This window comes from Lissotriton helveticus, chromosome 5_2, assembly GCF_964261635.1.
Source record: "Lissotriton helveticus chromosome 5_2, aLisHel1.1, whole genome shotgun sequence".
Taxonomy (NCBI): Eukaryota; Metazoa; Chordata; class Amphibia; order Caudata; family Salamandridae; genus Lissotriton; species Lissotriton helveticus.
In genome coordinates this window covers 1,904,718-1,924,345 of record NC_136066.1, presented here as the reverse complement: position 1 = coordinate 1,924,345, position 19,628 = coordinate 1,904,718, and the positions used below count along the sequence as shown (strand labels likewise).

Here is a 19,628-nt window from a genome sequence, read left to right as displayed (position 1 = left end):
GTATCGGGTGTGCGTCCCCTTCTTCTACTGCTAAATGTGGCAGATACCGTACCGGATGATGCCAGTAGTAGGCAAATTTCGCCTGTGAACATAAGTAGTAAAGGTAAGCATCAGGCACTGTGAAGCCGCCCGCGCTGTATGGAAGAGTGAGTGTACGGAGACTAATCCTGGCTTGCTTCCCCGCCCAAATAAGCTGTATAAACGCTGTGCGAAGTCTGGCAAAGACCGAAGGGGGAGGAGTGAGCGGAATATTAACAAAGAGGTATAGCAACTTCGGGAGCACTACCATTTTCAGCAGGGAAATCCTGTCAGCTAGTGAGAGCGGGAGTGTTTTCCATCTCTGTATCTGCGTTTCGATGTGGTCCACCACTGTGCCATAATTATGTCGAATTACAAGTTCCACATCTCAGTGCACCCATATCCCTAGGTATTTAATGGGATCATCTTGCCATACAAGAGGGAAATCTAATTGCGGAGGATGCGTGCACGTGGTTAACGGGATCACTGCAGATTTAGACCAGTTAATGGTGAGGCCAGAATGTCTGCCAAATTTCACATATTCCCGAAGCACAGGGGATAAATTAGTATCTGGGTCTCGAAGGTAGAGGACCATATCATCCGCATATAGCGAGATGCTTATAGGTCGGAGGCGGAATCCAAGCGCAGTGTGAGCGTATTTCTGACGAATTTTACAGGCCAGTGGCTCCAGCACAATCGAGAAGAGTAGGGGGGAGAGTGGACATCCCTGCCTAGTGCCTCGTTGTATGAGTATGGGTTTCGAGACAAAACCGTTAACCTTTACTCGGGCCGTGGGGTTTGTGTAGAGTAGTTTGATCCAAGTTAGTAGACGCAAGGGTAGGCCAATTCGTCCCAGTATCACAAACATGTACGTCCACTCCACCGAGTCAAAGGCCTTGGCTGCATCTAATAGCACCGCCACTGCACGGAGATCTGGCCTCAATTGGTACATTAACGCAAAGATCGTCCGCAGGTTGTATGTGGTGGATCTATCAGGGATGAAGCCGGATTGATCAGGTAGCACAATGGCGGGCATGAGTGGTTGCAATCTTGTAGCGATGATTTTCGCAAGTATTTTTACATCTGTATTTATTAATGATAAGGGTCGGTAAGAGTCTGCCCTAGTGGCGTCTTTGTCAGGCTTGAGCAGTGTTACTATAACGGCCTCTCTCAATGTTTGTGGTAGAATGCCATCGGTATGGGCCTCATCATACATTTCAAGGAGGTGTGGGATAAGGTCCTCAGCGTACGCCTTATAAAATTCTGCCGTAAACCCGTCAGGGCCTGGGGCTTTCCCATTCGGCAAGGATTTAATAGCAGTGAGAGTTTCCTCCTCCGTTATGGGTGAGGCTAAAAATTCTCGGTGTGAGTCCGACAACCACACCAGCGCCACATCTGCAATGTAGTCTAATATGTCTGATTCGGCGGCAGTGTGCTGTGTAGTGTAGAATTCACGGTATGTGGTGACAAACGTGCGCAGGATATTAGGGGTGTCAAAGTGTAATTGCCCCTGCTCGTCTTGAATTTGCGTAACTAATTGTTGTTTTTGTTGCATGCATACCTTCTGTGCCAGTACACGGCCAGGGCGTCCCCCCTCTCCCATCCTGCGCGCCCTATGTCTTTTGGATGTGTATTTAATTTCGTCATCTGCCTTGCGTTATATCGTGTGATAGCCTCGCGTATGTCAGCTAATATCCCAGTATCTTGTGTGGAGTCGAACTCCGACTCCAGCCGGCGGATATCGGCCTCGCAGTTTTGTAATTGTGTTCTGATATCCTTCAGGATACCCACAGTAGTAGAAATACACACCCCACGAAGTGTCGCCTTAAAAGCCTCCCAGAGCATGCCAGCACTATCTACAGATTTGCTGTTGATCGCAAAGAATTCCTCTATCGCCTTGTGTAGTGTTTCTTTATATAGGGGGTCGACGAGTGCTATGGCATTGAATCGCCAAGTAAACGGGGGGGGGGGTGTATGTCGGGACAGCCAGGGATAGGACTACCGGGTTGTGGTCTGATAATGTTTTAGGGAGCTGCGTGACATCAGTGGCCCACGTAGAGGCTCGCTCTGAGAGCAGCCAATCGTCAAGTCGTGACCAGCTAGCGTGTGCTGCAGAGGAGTGCGTGCTTTCTCGCTGGGCAGGGTGACGGTCTCTCCATACATCACGTAGACTAAATTCGCCAATGCCATGGAGGAGAGCGTCCGCTGCGCGTTTATGGTGTTAAAATGTATCTTGTGATCGATCCAGAGCAGAATCAAGTGCAACATTCAGATCACCACCCCAGATCCATTCTAACGGGGGATAGTCACGCAATTTGGTGAATAGAGAGAAATAGAAATCAGGGTCATCAACATTTGGTCCATATATATTGACAATACCCACTCTAGTGCCACACAGCGTGCCAGTAACAATGACAAATCTACCATTGTGGTCTATGTCCGTGCGCTCTAAGCGGAACTGAACCCCACGACGCACCAAGACCGACACCCCACGAGCATAAGGAGTACGTGGCAGAGACAGTGTTCAGCCCAGCGGTACCCCAGTGTCTTAGCCTTACCAGGGAGGAGGTGGGTTTCTTGTAGAAGTGTCAAATCTATAGCGTGACGGTCTAAGTACGCAAAGATCTGCCTGATTTTCTTAGGGCTGTTAAGGCCTCTGACATTCCATGTCAACAACTTTAAGTGTCTACCCATAGCCATTCGAGCATTTCCGCTTTACATGCAAGTGTATTGTGTCATTCAACCTGAAGTAAACATTCCAGAAACCAGGAACACCGTTGTGACAGAAGCAAATTGTGACAACATTATCCATCGTCGAACCTCCACCCACCACCCACTTCGCCATCCCAATCATGACAAAGCCTATACCCAATGTAGTCAGCCCATAACAAAAACAACAGCAAACAAGCATCCATAACATCAGGGTGCCCTCAAACTTAGATACCTAAACAGGGCAGATAGTGTGGATTACACAGAGGGGGGCCGGTAGCAGCCCGCCAGTCGCCCAGCATAAATATGCCAGGTGATCAAGCCACTCGCATTAGCGCGAGTCGGTGACCGTTGGGTTTCAGTGCTCACATCGTGCAGTTAAGTCATGATAACTAGCCAACATCTACAATCAGAGAGAATTAACATTCTAAGAAGGGTTGTATAAACGCTGCAGCAAATGTATTACACATAGCCAATCTACCAACTGAATATTAGGAGGTGCAGGCATGCAGTCATGTCCTTCTCCGCATAGCAGGTGTCGTACATTAGTTATTCCACATACGAGGGAGGGTCCTGGTCATGTTGTTGACCACGTGGTGATTTACGTCTCAGTACATGTGGATGGTTGGCTTGCAAATATTTAACTACTTCACGTGGTGTGTTGCATATAACGCTTTTCCCATCCAGAGTTACCTTTAGACGCGCCGGGTAGAGCATTGCATATGGAACATCATTTTCTCTCAGCTTCCGTTTGATGTCTATATATTGCTTCCTGGCCTCCTGTACTTGAGTAGTAAAGTCCGGGTATATTGAGATTTGCATGCCCTCATGTGTGAGAGACCCAAGCTCACGGGATTTCCGGAGCGCGGCGTCTCTATCTCTATAGTTCAACAGTTTGGCGATGATAGGGCGCGGTTTAGCTCCAACCGCCGGTTTTGGCGCCAATGTGCGATGTGCCCGCTCCACGATGAATACCGCTGAAAAAGTGTCCTTACCCAAAATGGTGGTTAGAAGAGTCTCGACATATGTTCCATGTTACTGATATGAGTCGTCTCTGCGATTCCCAAAATTCGCAGGTTGCAGCGGCGCGAACGTGCTTCTAAATCTTCCGTCTTAGCCGCGAGGCTTTGCAGGAGAGCGTCCGCCTTCTTATGCTTCAGCTCAAGCTGTTGCGTGGCGTCCTCAGTGTCCGATATTCGGCGTTCCGCCATGTCCATGCGTTCCGTCTGCTTATCTAGACGCTCCGATATGCGGTCCACTCGATAAGTGAGTGTATCAATCTTTCCATCTATGTTAGTCAGGGTAGATTGAATGGCGGTGAACATAGCTTGCACGTCCAGTGTTGTCTGAGCCGTGGAAGAGGGCACAGAGTCGCGGGCTGGCGTTTGGCAGTCTGTGGACGGCATGGGTAGTTTCCGCTGGTTCTCAAATTGAATTTTCGTCTGTGTATTCTCCGGTTTACCCATGGTGACGGCGTGATTTGCAATCTTCCGGCCCAGATCCACGTGTTTCAACAGCAAGGCCGCGGCCCACCACGGGGGGTGGCCCTCGGTGGATATGCCTCAGGTCGACGCGCCTCGGTCAGTAACCGACTTTGGCGTGGGCAGGAATCGGAGCACCCCCCAGCAAGGCCCCGGCATCAGGGATGAGGGGTAAGTCCGGGGAAGAGACCTCAGCCAGCTGCAGCCAGTTCGGCAAGGCCCGATCAGAAGATCACGCTGGAAGGCAGCGGGCACAGCAGATGACCCCCACTGTGGGAGGGGGGTATGTAGTATTCAACGTGGCCCCATGGCAAGCGGAGATGCAGGATAGCCAAGAGTGTGGCGCGAGCGGATCCCAGCCGCCACCCGCGTTATCGGGGAGAGACGGTAGAGGAAGGGGCGGCAGGCACTCTAGCACTTTCTCACCTCAGTCTTGGTGCCGTCAACATGAGCCCATGCCTCGCGGGAGCAACACAGGGACGCAGATCAACCCACCGGGTGTTGTCAGGTGCGGGGCGGCTGCAATCCGCTACTGCTTTCTCGGGCCGGCACGGCCTACAGCACACCAGTGCAGCCGCGGGCTCGCGTAGCCCGAACGTAGTCACGTACAGTCAGGGAGGACACCACTTCACTCCCGGGTCGCGTCGATGTCGTCGCGCCGATGTCGGCCGTTTTTCACAAGGGTGGCAGCAAACGGCAGCGGAGACAGTCCGCTCAGCAGGCAGGCGTTTTTGGGTGGATGCGGCACGGTGAATCCCAGGATTAATTGCAGGATTGTGGCTTGATCGGGAGAGTTCGCCTACGGCGCGGCCATTTCCAAGCGCGGCTAGCTCCGCCCCCCTGAAGTTGCAGCTTTGATCTCACCTTTTGGAGGTCTGTGTGTCTTTTGTATTTCTTTAAACTCAGTCCTAAGAAAACATTTGTTTCTCGTGGTTCACCACATGCTCCTCTCCCTACTCCAGTTTACTTTTCTCCATCTCTGCAGTCTATTTTCCACTCCAGCTTCCAACATTTGCTCTGTTTGATTCCTCACTTAAATCTCCACTGTCAACAGTGTTATTACCACTTATTCAACTTCTAGAAAATCCGCTGTCTTTGCCTTTAATTATTTTCATTGGTTTCTTTCTACGTCCTCACTCTTCGTTCTGCTACTTTAAGACGTCAGTGTGTTGACTCTCGCTTGTTCTTTTAGCCCTATATTATGAGCCCCCAGTCACATCAGGATTGTGCTACCCTTTGTCCTTCTTCTTGAATGAGTTAACTAACCTTGTTTCATGTGATTGATGGCTATTTATAGCAAGTTTCCTAAACGTTTCTATATGTTTACTCTCTTTATGTTCAGAGGTGTGGATAACTACTAAATTTAAATAAAGTACAAACCTACAAATGCTGTAAGTTCTTCATGTCCCCACATAATGTTTTGTCCTACCTTCTGCTTAGAAAGGCAAGCTGCTTAGAAAGACTGACTTACCAAAAGCAAAGCTTTACTCTACATTAAGGTTGAGCGAACTCTAAAAAAGGCACACCAATGAAAATAAGAGAATCCACTGGGTTACCTGAAAAACCTTACAAACCTGAGATGAAGGAAGACGTGAAACTCTGGCTTTGGCTGGTAGCAATAGTGTTTGACCGACAGTTACTGCTGCCTGCATTGCCGCGTGTGGGGATGGATTTGGTATGTTGCACTCTGGGGTGCAGATCATGGACGTTGGAGAAGGGTGCTGCACCCCAACGAAGAGGAATGAGGGAGCAAGGAAACTAGGCCTGGCGGTAAATTCCGTTCCGCTCGCGGAATTTGGGTAATTTCACGTTTGCGGAGAACGCGGAATTGGCAAAAATTCTGGGGCTTCGTGGAATTCTTTTGCTTGTTTGGGCTTTCAAAATGTGTGTTTGCAAGAAATTTCTCCCCGAGCATGCAAACCACGTTCGCGAACAAGAAAAAAGCATCGCGAACGGGCGGAACAAGCAATTCCGCATGTTCACAGAACTTTTGCATGCTCGCGGAGATTTTTTAACGTATCGCTGAGCTTTGCGTAGCGCTACTACACACATTTTGCCCACCCCTTATTAGGAAACTCTGAATGAGGGAGTGGCTGGGAGGCCTTGGGGAAGGGCCCCCCCACAGGTAGAGCAGTAGTGAGATAGTCTTACAGGTGCCTGGGTAGTTTGTGAGACTCTAACCAGTGGCGTAACGATAATTGAGGGGGCCCCCCTGCCAGGTACGTGGAGAGGCCCCCTCCGGACTCTATTAGGAGCTCTCAGGCCGAAGTGCAGTGCTGAGGGGGCCCCCTTGAGCTTGAGCCTCCTCCCCCCCCCCCCCGCACTGCAGGGGGTGCGTGGGCATGTGTTACGCCCCTGACTCTAACGGTCTCTCTCTCTCCTCTCAGAGCGTGCTCCTCCAGGAGCTGTGCAGTGGGGCCGACCTCCTGGACCCCCTCTTCCAGCACCGACTGGAGGACGCCAAGGACCTCCTCCGGAGGGAGATCCAGAAGGAGCTGAAGATAAAGGAAGGGGCCGAAAACCTGCGGAAGGTGACCACTGACAAGAAGAACCTCAGCAGCGTGGAGGCACAGCTGAAGTGCTGCAACCGCAAGCTGCAGCAGCTGCACTGGGAGCTGCAGGAGCTCAACGCACGCCTCGTGGTCATGGAGGAGAGGACGACTGGTAAGCAGGAGAGTGAAACAGAAAGGAACCAGCGAAAGCATGGGGCGTAGAGGGTACTAGAAGCGGTAGACTCCTGGGGAGGAGAGAACAGGGAGAGGATACTGATGCGGCGGTAGGGAGTACGGCAAGCGAGAGGCTGAAGTCCTACTTGGGGAAGAGAATACAGCGGACAGGGAGACGAAACCTGGAGAGAAGATGTGGAGTACAAGAATCAGTGCATTTCTCAAGGAGGAGAGTACAGGGGGTGGGAGATGAAACCTGCATAAAAGGTATGGAGTACAGCAAGCGAGAGGCTGAAGCCCTACATGGGGAAGAGAATATAGCGGGAAGGGAACCGAAACCTGTAGAGAGATGCGGAGTGCAAGAATCCATGCATACTTGGTGAGGAGAGTACAGGGGGTGGGGAGAGGAAACGTACCCAAAAGTTATGGGAAACAACAAGTGCGAGACTGGACCATGCCATGGGGAAGAAAATACAGCAGACAGGCAGACTGAACCTGTAGAGAAGATGTAGAGTACAAGAATCAGTGCATTTCTCAAGGAGGAGAGTACAGGGGGTGGGAGATGAAACCTGCACAAAAGGTATGGAGTACAGCAAGCGAGAGGCTGAAGTCCTACATGGGGAAGAGAATATAGCGGGAAGGGAACCGAAACCTGTAGAGCGATGCGGAGTGCAAGAATCCATGCATACTTAGGGCAGAGAGTACAGGCGGTGGGGAGACAAAACGTACCCAAAAGGTGTGGGAATTCACAAGTGCGAGACTGGACCATGCCATGGGGAAGAAAATACAGCAGACAGGCAGACTGAACCTGTAGAGAAGATATGAAGTACAAGAATCAGTTCATACCTGGGGGGAGGAGTGTAGAGGAGGGTGAGGAGAAGAAACCTGTAGAGAAGATATGAAGTACAAGAATCGGTTCATACCTGGGGTGAGGAGAGTAGAGAGGGTGAGGAGAAGAAACCTGTAGAGACGATAGGAAGTACAAGAATTAGTTCATACCTGGGGGAAGAGAATACAGCGGACAGGGAGACGAAAGCTGCAGAGAAGATCTAGAGTACAAGAATCAGCTGTCAGGCGGGGCCTTTCACCCATCTGACAGATTGGACCTCGACAGGGTCTTTAAAATATTTTGATTTTTTTTTTCTTCCCATTGTGCAGGTGATTCTGTGTCGCCGGACCCCCTCCTCTGGGAGGAGAACCCCAACCCGGTGAAAGGGCGGATCCGCGCTTTAAAGAAGCAGCTTCACATCGAGATGAAGGTGAAGCAGGGTGCGGAGAACATGCTCCAGATGTACTCGAATGGCACGTCCAGGGTAAGCCCGGCTCATGGCTCCCCTTCATGAAGGGTTCTCTGCCTCTCCTGCTGCTTGCGTGAAACCATGACCTGCCTCTGTGACAGCTAGGAGCCTGCCCGCTGTAAAATATTGGATGGATCTGGGCCAAGATAGCCTCCAAAGCCTGGATGTCTCAGCTGGTGTCGTTAATGAGCCGTGCTGCTTCCCTTTGACAGGGCCAGGAGTAGGCGGCCAGATCCCCTCACATTGAAGGGGGATGTATGACATTACAATGCATGCTTTTACATCGCATGCCTTTACAACGCAGTCCATTACAACGCATAGTGCTTTGGGGTGCTGGATAGTGAATAGTTTAATTTACTATTCCAACTCCAGTCCCCGTGGACACTAGGGAAGGTTATTGGATAGTAAATTAACCTATTCCCTATCCTATAGCGCCCCCCAGAGCAATGCGTTGTAATAGTTTGCGTTGTAATGGTTGCGTTGTAAATGCTCTGCGATGTAAAAGTTGCGTTGTAAAAGTTGTTTACATTGAAGCACCATGGCCAGAGAGTTTTTGATGCATGTAAAAGCCACAAGTATTTCTTTTACATTGGAAATCTACTCCGAGAAATCAACCTATGAATACATAGTTGGTGTTAGAAGGCAAGATTTTCCTACCTAGCCCCCAAATTCTGGAATTCACTTCCATTGTCAATCAGGAGCTGTGACAATCTTCTGGGCTTCAGAAAGGCCTTGAAAACCTGGTTGTTTAAACAAGCTTACTAACAACCTGTACGCAACGCAATCATACAGCATTAGCGCCATGAAACCTTTGGTGACCGTGCGCTTTATAAGCTTCTGATAACATAACAATGCATAGGATCAAGGCCTTTTGAGGCAGCTGCAGAATTGGAGGGAACGGAATGTATGAATTCATTACAGAGTAAACGCCCAGTCTTTTTTTTTCTAGGCCTAGATTGACAAAAGTTATTTTGGAGACCTGACCCTGCCCTCAGTAACGAATCTCGAACTCTAAAGATAATTTGAGCTGATCCACTGTTTGTGAGCCCACATACTCCTTGAATGATGAACACATTTCCTGTCTCCTTCTCGTTTCAAGAGATTTCAGTTCCACTGCCTCTTTTTTCAGCTAAACGTGACACGTCTGTTTGACTCTCATAAAAATCTGTGTCCATTTTTCTGGTGTATGCATGACCAAATGTTCACATTCTGCATTCCATTCAACCATTTCTGCATTGTGTAATTCTGGGTTGAGGGAAATCTGCTTCACCCTTCTCTAGGAAAGACGTTTATTTAAAAAATGTAAACCTCTGTCCCTCTGAAAGTGGTCGCTGTAGGATTTGAAGGGCACACTGTGGCCGGTTATTCCCTCCCCTCACACCTTCTCACATCTTGCATTCCCTCATCCTCCAGTTCATTCCACTTCCTGCCTCTGAGGTCACGCAGATCTTGTGCTCATTTTTGCAATAAGTCCTGTCATCGTTTGTCAGCCCCCAACAGAGCCCTTCCTTGCAAAATCCCCCACAGCTATCAAAATGAGCTTGCACTGATTTCGAGTGGACGGGATTAGCACTGTTCTCCAGTACTGGATCTTTCATAGATTCGCATGCTTGAATCATTCCCTGTCGTCGAAGTGGTAGTCCGACGGTACCGTAGAAAGCAGTATGTAGCATTATCATAGGCTATAATGGCAATGAAAAAGTCAGTTTAATAGCATGTCTGTCCTTATTTAAAAAAAGGACCAAACTTGAACTATAACCAGTCGGGTGTCTGCGCCCTCTAGAACACTCCCAACGGAGGCGGAGGCCCTCAGATGTTCCACCGCACGTCGTGTGAAGGGAGTCTCCCTGAGCTCTGCTCAGTTTTTTCTTCTTTAAGAGTATGATTTGTCCAACAACTGCCATTTCTGATCCTTCTCATAAAGGCATCTTCAGATCCTGCAAAACCTGTGGAAGGAAAAGGCTACATCTGATGATCCACATATATATTGATTTAGAAATATATTTTTATTGCAGAATAGAAATAAAACCAGTCAGTACGCCAACCTGTACACTTAAGGCTCCCCACCGTGAATATGATGGAAATACAATACACAGCCATTCAGCCCACATCCCGGAGGCTGGGTGGCGTTCAATGAACCAGTTTTCCGGAAGTGCCTCAGTGCGTGCCCTGTCCAGGCCTTAGGTCAGTTACATCGTATAGCATCCGCTTTTACCCCATAACATCCTTCCCCCCCCCCCACCGCCAAGCCCAGGTTGCTCCCACTGTCGCTCCTAGCAGATCTACTCAACGACCTCATTGGGCCATCTGGGGCCGGTAAGCTTCCCCGCGGTGTTAGACCACCCACTCCACGAACTCCCTACCCTCCCCCCCCCCCCCCCAACTGCTGCTAATGCGGGTTCAATAATCATTCCCTGCCCTTAAGGACGTCCTCCACCAGGATAGTCAGTCAAACATATGATCTCCATGGAATCCCCTCCTACACCTAATCTTCCTCTGCGCCTTCTGTGATATAGTCCCGTAATGCCTGTACTACCAACCCCCAGGACCGCGCCAGTTCCAAGCTTTTCTCGTTTCCAGTTCTAGTCGCCTGACGCAGCCTAAGCACACTCTCACATCCCGACCACTTCAACAGCTCATTCCTCCATCTCCGCACTGACGGGCCCTCCTTAGACTTCCAATGCCAAGTGATTTCGCGCTGTGCCAGTATTATTCCCAAGTCAATGAATTTGCTCGTCACTTTAGTCTTCCTGGTATGCGGGAACCAGAGAAGCAGACATGCAGCCATATCAAAATCTACCTCCCTGTCCGTGATAGCGTTCAGGAGGTCTCCCACTTCCGGCCAGTATTCCCCTAACTTCGGGCATCCCCACAGCATGTGGTCCAGATCTACCTCTGGTTCCAAACATCTCGGGCCCATGGCGTCAAGCACCTGGAAGTGTCGACGCAACCTCTCCTGGGTCAAATACGCCCTATGGACAATGAAAAAATGCACTTGCTGAAACCGTGCATTCCTCGTCCCTTTCCAAGTCCTATGCAACACTTGGCCCCAGACGGTATCCGGGATCTGCTTACCTATGCTTACCTCCCATCTCGTGAAAAAAAAAATGGGGCTGGCTCTATTCAGCAAGGCTGAGCCGGTATACTAAGCAACAAAAAGGGGGGATGCCAATGCTGAAAACACTTATTTCATACAAATATTAATCAACCACGAACAGAAAGTTAATTCCAGAGGGGGTATTGCTGTTTAGTTGCAATTTTATTTTATACAAAAAGTCACCAATTTTAATACAAATTTTACTATACATCAGAGAAGAACCAAGGGAGAGAATCAAAAAATGGACGGACACATTATATTACATTCCACTGAGAACATCAAACACTCACACAACCAGTCATGTCACATTCACAACGCATTCAACCGTGACTCTAACACTCTAAGTAAAAGAACAGGAGCATGGTCTGCTTAAATTAGATGCCAAATAGAAAAACAATTTTTAGAAAGGAGTACAAAACCAAGAAATTTACACTTTCAAACATTCATTTTAGCTTGAAGCACATGGTCAATGTACGCAAAAAATTGTAAGGGGTTATCGAATCAACTCCTGTGCGAGAGAGCAGACCATGAAGGTGTTGGGCCTACGCGTTTCGAATCTCCTTTAATTCAGCGGAGATTCTCATCAGGGCCTCTGGTGGCTGAAAAAAGAGACAGAAAACAAACAAAGAAAGTGTTTTGTGAGAATAGACACTGGCAGTTGTGGTCGACCACTCACAGACATTGCATATCCCTGAAGTTTACATCAAAGAAGCACACTCGGAGTCTCAGGACTTAGTGAACCACACGGGCACTGGACAGAGAGAACAACAATGACATGCAACGGAAGCAGTATGGATCTTTTGCTTCTCCAAAATAGACTGGATTAATCATGGCATTGCCGGCAAAGCCTGGCAGACTTACCACGGGTAGTACTATCCAAGGGCCTGCGAGGAAAACGGGCCAGGGGGGGGGCTTCTCTGAAATACGACCACCTGTAATTTTAAACAACACAGTCTGAAGGGATCTTGGCGCTAATCGGATGGGCCGCTTAACTAGCACATCATGATCACAATGACTTACCGCGCTTTAGGGACCAGAAAACACAGGCGGTAAGTGCGGGGAGGACTTTCAGGGCAAACAATCTGGAATCAAATGGAGATACATCAGTACTGGGCCACAAACTAGTAAAACATATCAATAGCGCAAAAGAGTGACAACTTCTACACCAAAGGGGTGGAGGCAAGTACCTTTGAGTAAGGATGAAAAGCCTGACCGGATGGCGTCAGCTTAGAAGGCAGCCAAAGTGCTTCATTATTTAGAGTGACGTGGTGTGGATTATTAAACCAACAGCTCGTGGGCCTGAAAAAAGGTGTAAATACAAATTTAGTGCCCGGAACTTGGGGTGAGAGGTCTAGAGATAGCCAAGACCTAAACGTATCTCACCTGAACAGGAAAAGCCCGTCAGCTGCACCGATATTGGGGCGGTAAAGGGGTCTGGTAGCAACACTTACCAAGGAGTAGCGATTCAGGATGCAAGGAATGCAACGAGTCCCGGCGGCGTCCAAGCGAGTACTGAACACTCGCGCAGGCGTGTTGGCCCGCATGGAGCAGCGCACCCGTTTATATACCATGCGCAGACAAGGTGGCCCGTCAGGGAGGTATCTCCATTTGATTCCAGATTGGTTGCCCTGAAAGTCCTCTCCGCACTTACCGCCTGTGTTTTCTGGTCCCTAAAGCGCGGTAAGTCATTGTGATCATGATGTGCTAGTTAAGCGGCCCATCCGATTAGCGCCAAGATCCCTTCAGACTGTGTTGTTTAAAATTACAGGTGGTCGTATTTCAGAGAAGCCCCCCCCCTGGCCCCTGTTTTCCTCGCAGGCCCTTGGATAGTACTACCCGTGGTAAGTCTGCCAGGCTTTGCCGGCACTGCCATGATTAATCCAGTCTATTTTGGAGAAGCAAAAGATCCATACTGCTTCCGTTGCATGTCATTGTTGTTCTCTCTGTCCAGTGCCCGTGTGGTTCATTAAGTCCTGAGACTCCGAGTGTGCTTCTTTGATGTAAACTTCAGGGATATGCAATGTCTGTGAGTGGTCGACCACAACTGCCAGTGTCTATTCTCACAAAACACTTTCTTTGTTTGTTTTCTGTCTCTTTTTTCAGCCACCAGAGGCCCTGATGAGAATCTCCGCTGAATTAAAGGAGATTCGAAACGCGTAGGCCCAACACCTTCATGGTCTGCTCTCTCGCACAGGAGTTGATTCGTTAACCCCTTACAATTTTTTGCGTACATTGACCATGTGCTTCAAGCTAAAATGAATGTTTGAAAGTGTAAATTTCTTGGTTTTGTACTCCTTTCTAAAAATTGTTTTTCTATTTGGCATCTAATTTAAGCAGACCATGCTCCTGTTCTTTTACTTAGAGTGTTAGAGTCACGGTTGAATGCGTTGTGAATGTGACATGACTGGTTGTGTGAGTGTTTGATGTTCTCAGTGGAATGTAATATAATGTGTCCGTCCATTTTTTGATTCTCTCCCTTGGTTCTTCTCTGATGTATAGTAAAATTTGTATTAAAATTGGTGACTTTTTGTATAAAATAAAATTGCAACTAAACAGCAATACCCCCTCTGGAATTAACTTTCTGTTCGTGGTTGATTAATATTTGTATGAAATAAGTGTTTTCAGCATTGGCATCCCCCCTTTTTGTTGCTTAGTACCTCCCATCTCGACTTCAACTCCACTAAAGGTGCTAGTCCCTCATTCAGCATTCTGGTGTGGAGGCAAGTCACAGCCTTGACGGTGCCCGCGGCCATCACCACATATTGGCACGCCCCGGTCACCTCCGGCTCCGCCAGCCCTCCCCCCCCAATGCCGCTGCATCGCTGTCACCACCGCTGCATGCAGCAAGAAGGTTCCATCCGGTAGGCCGAATTGTTCCTGTAAAGTCCCGTACGGGACCAGCGTCCCATCCATATAGAGGTCTCCCACCATCTGCAAGCCCAGGTCTTCCCACGCCAATAATTGGGACCAATCGCCTCCGTGCGGTAATGCAGTTAGCATACCCAGCGGTATCTCCGGTGCATACGGCCGGCGCTTCTTCGCTCTTTTCAGGTTCCTATTCCAACACAATTGAAGCGTCCGTTCCTCTATCGTAAGATCTCTCACCCCCAGTTTCTGTTGCATTACGATAGACGACAAGACATGTCTCTGGATGCCAATCCCTCGAGCGCTATCTGGTCCCCTGAATTCTCTGGCCACGTTCTGCGTCAGAACCTGGAGTTGCGCTGCTAGATAATATAACTCAAAATCAGGGACGGCCATCCCCCCCTCGCTCTTGGGCCGTGTCAAGGTAGTCAGTGCTACCCTTCGCCGCCCATGGCCCCAGAGGAAGCCGGTCACCAACGTCCTCAACTCCCTAAAGATTCTCTGCGGGATCCACACCGGCAACGTTCGGAAATAATAGAGTAGCCGCGGGAGTGCCACCATCTTCAGCAGTGCTACCCGACCCAGCACAGACAGTGGTAGAGTGGCCCAGAAATCCATACAGCTCCTCAGCGCACGAATACAGCGCTCCACATTCCCCTCTAGAAGGTCTGCTGCGTCGTGGTAGATACGCACCCCTAGATAAACAAAACAGGAGGGTTCCCACATCACCGTTCTTGTGAGCTGTGGGCAGAGCGTAGTCTTTCGCAAAGGAAATACACAGGTCTTGGTCCAAATTCACCCTGAGGCCTGATAGTCTCCCGAAGCTGCCCAGCATGTCTACCGCGCCTTCCAGTGCTCTCCCAGGATCAGCCAGGTACAGTAATAGATCATCGGCATATAGCGATATATAATGCGCTTCAGGACCCTGTGCTATCCCGTCATATACGGCGCCCGATCTTGCCTGCGCCGCCAGCGGCTCCATTGCCAAGGCAAAGAGCAGAGGAGACAGCGAGCAGCCCTGCCGCGTGCCCCTACAAACCGGGTAAGCCGGAGAGACCATGGGCCCCAGCCGCACCCGCGCCCTAGCTGAGGAGTAAAGCACTCTCGTCCAACTCCGAAACCCTTCCCCAACCCCAAACTTCAGCAGCACTCCATCCAGGTAATCCCATTCTAAGCTATCGAACGCCTTTTCGATATCAACAGCTAATACCACCGGGTCCTGCTCCGCCGTGGCGGCATCATCGACGACCCTGATCAATCGACGGATATTCATCGAGGTGCTCCTGTTCGGGATGAATCCCGCTTGATCCCTATGTACTAAGGCGGCCATCTGCGGTAGGAGCCTAGTAGCCAGGATACGACTCAAAATCTTATAATCCACCGTCAACATAGACAACGGACGGTAAGAGGATACGTCTAACGCGTCCCTGCCCGGTTTCAGCAGCGGCACCACCAGCGCCTCCCTCATAGAGTCAGGTAACCGCCCCACCTGTTTCGCCTCCGCGTACACTATCAGCAACCTGGGCGCCAGGACATCCACGAATTTAGCGTAGAACTCAATCGGCAACCCATCCACCCCAGGCGTTTTATTCCGCGCCATGTGTTTAATCGCCCCTCTTATCTCTGCTAGGGTGATGGGGCTCCCTAGGTCCTGCGCGTCTTCTTCATCCATTAGCGGTAAGGGGGTCCTATCCAGGTAGTCACCTATCTCCGAAGCCTCTGCCTCGAGATGGCTCGCATACAGTCCCATATAGTAGGATTTTAAGCGCCCCAGGATCGCCGATTGCGAGTAGATCACTTCCCCATCCTCGCGTCTTATGCTCATGATCGGGCAACCTCTAGGTTCTGGATCAGCCAGCTTGGCAAGGAGCGTGCCCACTCTATCCCGCTCCTCATGCACCCTAACAGCATATAACTTATAGTCATAACACCGCAGCCTTTCCGTCTCAGTCGCCACCACCTCTTTAGCTTGCAGCAATCGTTCCTGCAACTCCGATCTCTCGGGTCTGCGCTGTTCCAGCCCTCTCAATGCTTCCTCCGCTTTCGTAAGGTCATTCAGCACCGTCCCTCTCACCGTCAAAAACCTTCCCATGCACACCCCTCTCACCACCACTTTCATAGCATCCCATTCAATCGATCTAGTCGCTGCTGAGCCTGCATTATCTGTAAAATAGCTGTCTATGCCCTGGCGGACCGTGTCGCAGAACGCCGGATCCTCCAGCGTATCCGGACGAAGTCGCCATGAGGGAACAGCCGATCTCACCAGCTGCCACTGCATGGAAAGCAACAGGGGATTATGGTCCGAAATGGTCCTGGACAGATACTCCGAGTGAGTCACTACATTCGCCAAGGAGCAGCTGCACAGCACCGAATCCAGTCTAACATGTAGGTCGTGTAGGGCGGAGAAATAAGAGTAATCCCTGGTCTCGGGGTGTTGCGCCCTCCACACATCCACCAAGCCCCATCGTTCCTGCCATTCCCGTCTATGAGTCGCTAATCGGCGCACTGGGGAGTCTACTAGAGGTGGGTGTGATCTATCTAACAGCACATCCGAGATGGAGTTAAAATCCCCCGCCAGTAAGATAGGGCCTGCCAGATAATATGCCAGTGAGCGCGATAAATCCTCAAAGAAATGAGCTTGATCAGAGTTAGGGGCATAGATGTTGCACAGCACCACCTCCCTACCATATAGCCGTCCCTCAACTACCACATATCGACCCTCTGGATCTATCCTCTGACTCGTAACTTGAAATGGCGTGCCCGCCCGTATCCCTATCAGCACCCCTCTGGCGTATGCCGAGTACGTCGTGCCAAACACCTGACCCCGCCACCTCTTCTGTAAAGCTCCACACTCCTTCTGTGTTAGGTGAGTCTCCTGCAGCATTGCAATCTGAACTCCCCGTCTCACCAAGTAAGCATGCACTTTGTGGCGTTTCACCATCGTTCGAATACCACGGACATTCCATGTGACATACTTCAAGTTAGGTAACGCCCCCATAAAGCATCTTTCATGTCAGTGGCGCTAGCCAATAAATGACTCCCGCATCGCAGCAATTGTACAGCCCCTTCAAAACAATCCCCCAAACTCCCATGAACCCCCTCCCCAGGACAGGACCTAATAACCCAGCTTCAGCCCCGTTCCAAACCTCAAACACCCCACACATCACACTAATCTGTGGTCGTCACCACAGAAGACCTTAAGGGTCCAAAAAGGGCTATGGAGCCCCGAGACAGGACGGCAGAGCCATCACCCCGCACCCATGTTCCCATACTGCTTATGCAGCCCCATACCTGGCAGTCCAATAGAAATTGGGAGTGTCCATACCGTCAGGCATCCCGGAATTGTTCAATGGCCTCGAGCCTCACTCGTTAAACAAGCCATCCGATGTCTGTGGGGTGACCACCGGCCCCTGCGCTCCCCCCACATCCGAGTCGTCTTCCCCGGTCTTCTCCCCTTCCTCTTCCGATGCCGAGCCTCTAGAAGTGTTCTCCTGCTGCGATCCCGTGATGGTCGCCGTGGCCGCCAACGCACTCTTCCTGTCAGCCAGCATTTGTGCTTCTCGCTCAGCCCGTTGGCGCTTATTCCGGGAGCGGATGCGCTGGGATTTCCTGATCTTGACTGGTTGTCGCCGGTCCTTGTTAGTTCCATGCGTCCGATCCGTCCCCGCACGATACAGTTCCAGCCAGGACCATGCCCTGTCGGGTGTTTGGAAAAAGTGGGTCCTATCATCAATGATTACCCTCAGCTTGGCGGGAAAAAGCAAGGAGTATTGGATCCCCTCCTCTCTCAGCTCCCTCTTCACTGACAAGAAAGAAGCTCTGCTCCGCTGCACTTCCTGCGTGTAGTCCGGGAAAATCGTGACCTTGCTGTTGTCCACCTGGAAGGGACCTCGGGACCTCGTCTGTTGGATCAGCAGATCCCGGTCTTTATAGTGCAACAACTTGACCACCATCGGCCGAGGCGGTCGGCCCTCTAGGGGCGGCCTGGCCGGCACCCTGTGCGCTCTTTCCAGAGAGAAGAAGGGGGACAGGCCCTCCGGCGCCACCACCGTTCGGAACCAGTCTTCCATATAGGTTACCGCATCGTCTTTCTCGATTTTCTCCGGAAGGCCCACCACCCTCACGTTGTTCCTCCGGTTACGTCCTTCCGCGTCCTCCGCACGACGCTCCAGGATCGCCAGTCGGCTAACAACGTCTTCTAGTTTATGTTCCACTGTGACCACCGCCGGTTTCAGCTCCTGAAGCAGTTGTTCGTTCGATTTCACTCTATCAGAGAGCTTGGCGTGGTCCGTTCTCAGCAGGCCCAGCCCCGTCGCCACCTGCGCAATGTCCTGGTGCAGCTCTTCTTTCGTAGCAGTAATCGCGTCCAAAATGGCATCAAGGCGTAGGTTCAGCCTCTGTTCCTGTGGTGAGGCCTCCACAGGGCCTGGGGTACCGCCATCTTTGGCCGTGGCATTCCCGTCCCCCCGCACGGGTGGTGCGGCGAGGTCAGGTCCCAGCGCGGCCATCTTGAATGCTGGAAACACGCCTCTCGAGCAGCCTCCACCGATGACAGCCGCCCGCGGCAATCCCCGCGGTCGTTCGTTCGTCCCCGGCCCCACCTGATGCCGCCTGATGGCAGACAGAGATATGTGCAGCTCTCCTTGTCCCAGACCCAGCTTGTCCATGCAGTACTAGCAGGCCCCAGTCAACGTGTGGCCGCCTACCGCCGTTCCATAGGCGCGCTCTGAGTAGCACCTCCAGTACTCCCACAGCGTCTCCAGAATATACAATGTCCGGGGGAGCAAGCCCAGTGCGCCCCTCCTACAAGGCCAACAGATGTAGTTCAAACAGGCCGCATTTCCGGGTAATCTGGGCCCACTGCTCCTCGCAGTACTACACCACGTAGGCCCTAACACGCACAGGCCTCCAGTCACTGTTGCACCACCCCAGTGTTCCACGGACCCCCACCGGGCCGATCCTGCCTCTGGTGTCCAATCCGCCGTCTGCCTCTCGGTCCGTCCGCTCACCGGGGCATCCACGAGCCGTGGGCGGCCGCACCCCCAGCACGCCGTCAGCCCGCTGCACGCTGCCACCGCGCAGCTGTCCTTAGCGATGCGTTCGGGGCTCTAACCGTGCTGATCCCGGCAGCCCAGCTCCAGCAGCGGCAGTCCTGACAATGGGTCAGGCTTACAAGCCGGCAGCGCCGTCACAGGCGCAGTTCAAAGCCCGGTCCTCCAGCCAGGGTCCGGGGAGCATGGGGGGGAGGGGCACCGTCCCCACCGGTCCTCCACCGCTGATCTCCCCCGCCGCTCCGGATCTGCTCACCCCGGGCTACTTCTCCGCCGGAACCTCCCCGGAGCCTCCAGTGCGCTCACCGCTCCGCGATATTCAGGCACTAGCGCTCCCGTTCCGACGGCGCCGCCATCTTGCCTCCTCACACCAGTCGGATCGGCCAGGCCGCCGGGTCCGGCCGCGCGCGTCGCCCAGGGTCCTGACGGGGGTCAAACTCTCT

General features: G+C 51.4%; 1 protein-coding gene across 1 annotated transcript in view; it reads left to right on the top strand.

The window, feature by feature from the left end:
- The window catches only part of PKN3 (protein kinase N3), a 335,392-nt gene that overhangs the window by 22,947 nt on the left and 292,817 nt on the right, over window positions 1-19,628 (top strand). Inside the window, exons 2-3 of the mRNA XM_078646592.1 lie at window positions 6,596-6,872; window positions 8,033-8,187. Coding sequence (XP_078502718.1) covers window positions 6,596-6,872; window positions 8,033-8,187 — 432 coding nt within the window. The remainder of the gene's footprint in view (window positions 1-6,595; window positions 6,873-8,032; window positions 8,188-19,628) is intronic.